This window comes from Perna viridis, chromosome 9 (assembly GCF_037379345.1).
Source record: "Perna viridis isolate PV_CMFRI_1.1 ecotype Kerala chromosome 9, ASM3737934v1, whole genome shotgun sequence".
Classification (NCBI taxonomy): domain Eukaryota; kingdom Metazoa; phylum Mollusca; class Bivalvia; order Mytilida; family Mytilidae; genus Perna; species Perna viridis.
In genome coordinates, this window is record NC_142453.1 from 12085327 (window position 1) to 12091985 (window position 6659).

At 33.5% G+C, this 6659-nt stretch overlaps 1 protein-coding gene across 1 annotated transcript; it reads left to right on the forward strand.

Annotated features, from left to right (window-relative positions):
- The first annotated feature begins 1930 nt into the window (after nucleotides 1-1930).
- On the forward strand, nucleotides 1931-4728 carry LOC148606791 (uncharacterized). Its single transcript, XM_088543796.1, has 4 exons — nucleotides 1931-2084; nucleotides 2590-2706; nucleotides 3704-3847; nucleotides 4458-4728. The coding sequence occupies exons 1-4, from the start codon at nucleotides 2042-2044 to the stop codon at nucleotides 4706-4708; spliced, it is 555 nt and encodes a 184-aa protein (XP_088399922.1). The 5' UTR covers nucleotides 1931-2041; the 3' UTR covers nucleotides 4709-4728.
- Nucleotides 4729-6659: the final 1931 nt, after the last annotated feature.

Consider the following 6659-nt stretch of genomic DNA (forward strand, 5'->3'; position numbering starts at 1 on the left):
ATTTTGTCAAGTGAAAGTTGATTATTATATATTACAATTATAGTTATGAGAAAAAAAAATTGTCTGAACCCTATTCTATTTTTAGTAACGGCGGACATGTTTTTTTAAGGATAAAAAATCCCCACATCAGATCTATGCAGAATACCCTAAGGAATATTCATACTAAGTTTGGTTCTTATTGGTCTCGAAGTTTCAAAGGAGACAATTTTTGAAAGATATAACATTAAAAATAAGAATAAACATCGATAAAAGGCAATAACTCAAACATGGCTGAACAGATTAAAACGAAAATTTGACCAGAGATATATCTCATCATGCTGAACACTTATACCGTATTTCAGACTTTGGCTGAACCTAAGTGTGCGAAAAACTTCTGTCTGACCCCTATGTTTTATTTTCAGTAACAGCGACCATGATTTTTTTTAAGGATCAGAAATTCCTAAACAGATCAATCAAAAATGACTTAAGGAACATTCATACCAAATTTGGTTCCAATTGGTCAAGTAAAGTCAAAGGTTAATTTTTTGAGAGAAATAACATTTTAACAAGATAGTAAAAAAGTCGATAAAGGGCAATAACTCCAACATGGCTTAACATATTAAAATGAAAATTTTATTACCGATATATTTCATCATGCTGACCACTTTCATCTTGAAAGAATTTGACTAAACCTAACGGTTTTGGAGAGATATGCGAAAACTACTGCATGTTTGACCCTTATGCTCTATTTTTTAGTAACGGCGGCCATGTTTTTCGACGGATCAAAATCTCCATATCTGTTCTATGCAGGATACCCCAAGGTACATTCATACTAAGTCTAGTTCCAAATGGTCAAGCAGTGTCAGATGAGAAGAGTTTTGAAAAAATTGTTAATGACGACGACGGCCAGGTGAGCTGAAAGGCAATCGAAAAAATAGTGAATTACATCTTCTATTACCATACCGCAGTCACATTTTAAGACATTGCTTGAATCCTATACGAAATAGGTCAGTTTTAATTTAGCTCGATTGATGTCTTAGTCGTGTATCCATAACACTGGATTATGTTTTTGAAGGAATTTGAAGATGTGGCATTCCGGATACGATGATCCATACCATTACGTAAATTTACCGTTGATGGAACGGAAAAAATAGGGAATGAACGAAATTAGTTTCTCAAACTATTGTTAGTCAGCTATATCTTATCGCACGGTTCGATAGATGCTAAATTCATATGTATATATGTTAGGACTGTGACATCTATGGCAACACCGCCTGCACTAAGTCCAGGTCTAGGGCGCTGGACTTAGTGCAGGCGGTGTTGCCATAGATGTCACAGCGGTTCGAGTTCGAGTCCCGCGGAGGGAACGACCAAATATTTGCTTCGCAAATTTGACAGTCCTAACATCGTTGGGAATTTTTCAGACCCTTCTATAAGTTTACGTTATCTTCCCTGTATCAATTTGATCCGATGGAGCAGTGTAGCGAATAGAGTCGTCACATTCTGAGACGTTGTATAATATTGATTTGTTGTGACATGCATCATTAATTTGATCCTCTATCCTACATAATAACACCTAGATGAACTGTCCTGTACTACCATACTTCGTGTACTAAGTTACAGCCCTAGATTAATCCTACGAGGAGGAATGACCCGGCCAACGAAAGCTATATTTTTTATATAGCCTAGCTGGCCGAGTGGTCTAGGGCGCTGGACTTAGTGCAGGCGGTGTTGCCATAGATGTCACAGCGGTACGAGTTCGAGTCCCGCGGAGGGAACGACCAAAAATTTGCTTCGCAAATTTGACAGTCCTAACATCGTTGGGAATTTTTCAGACCCTTCTATATATATATATAGTCATCAGATTGTTAAATTCGACTCCGTCCGTGCGAGACCCGACAGGGTAGTCAAGGACGTTAAAATACCCCTTAGTTTGTTAAATTCGTCTGAGTCATATAGTTTACACCTTATAGGAACATCAGATTACAGATAAGACAATCTCCACTTACATGAACTTGTAAGAGATAAAAGTGGCCGCCTGTTGAAACTAGAAAAGGGGAAAATGAACGTGTTTTTGATTCTTGGATTATCAGCTGTATCTCAAGGTAGATGTTTAGCATGTATTTATATGTACTGTCTGTTAGTATCGACATAATTAAGTTCTTTCAAAGCATATTTTGTTAACTTAATTTCATTTTTTAAGCGCATGATTTGATATTTTAGAATATAATAAGCTAGTACATGCTAGATTTTTACCGTGGCTACGTCGTAGGTCTTGGAGGAGAATATGCTAGTATATAAACGAGTCGTTTAAATTTTATTATTCAATGACACAATAATCAGGTCCGTATATTCCCCGTCCACTGAAATGGCATGATTAAAAAAGTATGAGCTAATCTTTAATTAGACCCTTCAAATTCATTAAATGTTGTTCTTTTGAGTAAGGCACATTTTACTGAATGTACCCATCGAATACAATAATCAAAGGCATTTTGTGCAGAAAGAAGATCAAATATTATATGCATTTTGTAACTGCGCACTCCTAGTAATCACAGATTCTTCAACAAACTAAGTTGTACCAAAGAAAAAAATATTTGTAATTCTTTTCAGCACTTTTGTTAGAACCATTTAACCCAGCGCGGACTTGTTACACATGCTGTGGGCCTCCGCCATGTTGTAACACCTGCGGTCTCGATAACGACGTACTATCTTTAGTACAACCAGTGGGTGAGTCAAATAAACTTGTCAATCGGTACATCCTCGGCCAATCCCGGCAATGCTCGGAATTATGCAAATAAAAAAAATATAAAGAAAAAAAATAAATCAAACGAAACAAAACAAAAGAAAGCAACCAAAAAAAAAAAAAACAAAAACAAAAACAAAAACAAAACAAAAACAAACAAACAAACAAACAAACAAACAAACAAACAAACAAACAAAACAAAACAAAGCAAAGCAAAAGCACATCAATGAAACCAGGTTATTGTATAAAAATATATAAAATACATAAGACATTTATACTATTAAAACATGATCGCATTAAACGTCAAGTAATTTTAGAGTTCCAAACAACAACAAAAAAATACTAAATATTTATCCTCAGACACCGAGGTGAACAAGAGGTCAATCAGTTTTTTACATACATGTTATAAATAGTAACAAAGGCAAGGTATGGTAACAAAATATTATTTGTTTGTTAATTAACGAATTTGTATATATATCCCAAGCTTAATTCACGTGTTTTTTTTTAATTTAATGTGATTGGGTTCAGATTCCCAAATATTGAATCGAGAGGATACAAAATTACCCCTATCAACCTTTTGTAATAAACGGAAAACATTAAACATTTACAGAAATTACATGCATGAATATATAAATCAACTATTATTATAGATCTATAAAATCATTTGTTTACAATTGGGACGAAATGAAAAGGAAACATAAACAAACTTTGGAACATTGATTCATATATTCCATGCCGACACTACTATTGCCATTTCATATTTAATGGATGAACGATCTGGAGCTGCTGTGGAGATTGAGCTTAAACGTTTTTTTTTCGGAATCGTAAGTAAAGAGAAAGCAAAATACGAGTCCAAGACCGCGTATTGGTTAATCGTTCATTTGGTAATCATTTACAGAAACGTACCTATAGATACACATGACCACGATAGGAAAATACAGCGAATTAATGAAAAAAGATATATGTTATTACATTTTCCAGTTGGTACAAAGTTTGAAGGCAAAGAAGTGGTATCAGCTAAGAGATTTCTAACAGATGACTTATTTGGGTCCTCAATTGATGGTTCTAGCGTATGTTTGGACTGTTGTGGATCACATCCATGTTGCCATGACTGCGGACTAGGAGGTTAGTCTAAAATAAAAAAGTTGGTACAGTTGTTTCTTGAACTAGTATAAAATTTTTAACATGCAGAAATAACGCGATAAATTTTCGGTACACTCCTTGACAATCCTTAAACGCATGCAAACGGCTCACCAAACGCACGATAAACGAAGGCTCCCAGAGTGCAAAAGAAGGGAATAGAATAAGTTTACAAAATTTAAACGAACACTCGTATCGTGCGTTTAAGTATATAAAAACATTGTCGTCGCGGTAAAGTAATTTTGGGTACATTCCTTGACATTGATATCAATGATGCATTACCTATTTGCATATGAACTGAATGTATAATTTCTTCTTAGTTTATGGATCACTCATTACTTAACAAAAAAAAAACAAAAAACAAAAAAAAACAAAAAAAGAAAGAAAAAAAAAAAAAAAAAAAAAAACTATATCTTTTTTTTTTAATTTTTGGAATAATTGTTTAAATTTCACTTGAAGATTTTAACTTGGTATGCAGCCATACTTTCATCAAAAATTATAAATCCAGGAATTTTCTCGACAACATGTAAGCCTGTTTAATTTTCTCATGTCGTTTCATTTCAAGAGGAATATATTCAAGTTCTTTTATTTTTAGACTTATTCGGGCACCATATTATGTCAACCGAGGCTCCACAATCACCTGAGAAGGAGGAAACATATGGAACAGACTTTAACACTCATATTGGTCACCTTATTGACACCGGATTCCCTACCGACAACGGGCATATCTACTCAGGAGTTAACCCAACTAGCGGATCTGTTGACACATTTTTGTCTCATATTGACCTCCCTAACATTTTTGGAACATCAAAACCTTACTATGAATTGCTTGGAAAGAAAAAATAAAATGCATTCTGAATGTTGAATATTTATATCGATTATGATAGGACAATTACGGTACTTTTTCACTGTTTAGTGAGCCATTAAGACAACATTAGACCCGCCAAATTTGTCCATATTTGGCTATACATTTTACGCAGTGTCAATTGAAATGGTCGCTAGTGAAACCTAGTGCCACAAGTATTATGTATAATGAAGGAAAGGGCGAATTAAGTTAATTAAGTAGAACGATGTTAGATATGGCAAAGGTTGATTGCAAGGTCCCACATGGACAGGTACAACGTTTCGTTCATTGACGATTGTTAAAAGATTATTGTTCGTTTTCATACATGATGGCGCACGTTTAGAGTGCTACCATGTACGTATTCCAATGATTTTTACGTAATATAATATAACTTTTCTAAAAATAAAACGTTTAGTATTTTTATTGAATATAGATTTGATGTTCATTTACGCTCCTGAAAGAATGAAAACAGCTGATACACATTGGAATGTTACATGTGTTTGTTTACATTATTTAAGGTAGGCAGTAATTTACACACACAATCCACGCACAATAAGTCGTGCAATGCTCATTTAGCAATCGAAAATCAACCACAGTTGTGGTCTCAAGGCCTTTTAAGGACGTCATATTAGAACTATGATTAATTTCTACCGCACAATTAATGAAACACATATTTTCAATTTAACGGGTCTAAATTATGTTAAATCACGCTTGCAAACAATTATAAAATTACACAATTGTTTATCAAATTGTCAGTTACCTCCCTTACATATTTCAAATTTTCTGTTTTTTAAACAGTACAGTATATTTGCCAGAAGTTGTAATTGCAATAGTTCTAGAAAATATTCTTCCTTTAAATTAGTGAAATTTTAGAAATTTGGTAGCAGCAATCTTGATCATTTGTTACATTTCCTAGAATATACCTCATGACATGCAGTTAATGTAGTGAAACACATGTCCAAATTTATCTGAACGAATGAAAAATCATAAATTAAATGGTTATGATATGAAGTTGATAAGTAGTGAGAAATGTATAAATTTCCATTAGAGTAAATAATAATAATATTGGAAACATTCATAAGTACAAAGTAAGGAAACATCGAGTTTCATTCACATAAACATGGGCTTTTCCATGGATATTTATTTAAAGATGTGTATACTGAATGTTTATAAAACTTTGTACATGCCATACAAACACCCCTTTCTTACTGTGAACCGACAATTTTTTTAAGTACTAACACCAAAAAGATGTGTTAGCTAGATATATTGATCACTGTACCAGTCTTTCGAGATAAGGTTCCATATTTCCTCTTTCCAGTCAAGGGAATACCGTGGCAATTACATGCTGTCACCAAAATCAATATTAAGAAAAGGCTTGTATGGTAGGGTTTTGTCAAACCCTGCCTGTACTGGACTCCACTGAAACTGGTTACATGTCAGTTGCATAATGATTGAACTTAAGTTGTATTAAATGTCGATTTCGCTTCATTTCGTTAGTATTAATTATAATTAATAACGGATTTAAAGCATGTAAAATACAAGGAGATAAACTATTTCTTTGCTTATAAGTGTAGATCAAGAAGAAAAAAAATATGTATTTATGTATCATACTTTACCCACAGGAACCAGAATAACACGTATTAATGCACATCTTATGCATGACTGTAAATACATTACATGGCACATAGAAAGAACGTGTGTAAATCTAATCAGGAACTATTTAACACTTATAACCAGGGACTATATAATATTAGTTGTCAGGGACTATATAATAAAAAATACCTGGTACTAGCATAATACTAGCAATTAGGGACTATATAATATTAGTTATCGGGGACTATATAATAGTAATTACCCAGTACTAGCAATCAGGGACTATATAATATTAGTTATCGGGGACTGTATAATAGTAATTACCCAGTACTAGCAATCAGGGACTATATAATATTAGTT

Bases quoted from the DNA above. Each gene is read 5' to 3' on its own strand.
- LOC148606791 (XM_088543796.1), top strand. From the start codon at position 2,042: ATGAACGTGTTTTTGATTCTTGGATTATCAGCTGTATCTCAAG. The intron at 2,085-2,589 runs GTAGATGTTTAG...AATTCTTTTCAG, and splicing joins ATTATCAGCTGTATCTCAAG to CACTTTTGTTAGAACCATTT. The intron at 2,707-3,703 runs GTGAGTCAAATA...TACATTTTCCAG, and splicing joins ATCTTTAGTACAACCAGTGG to TTGGTACAAAGTTTGAAGGC.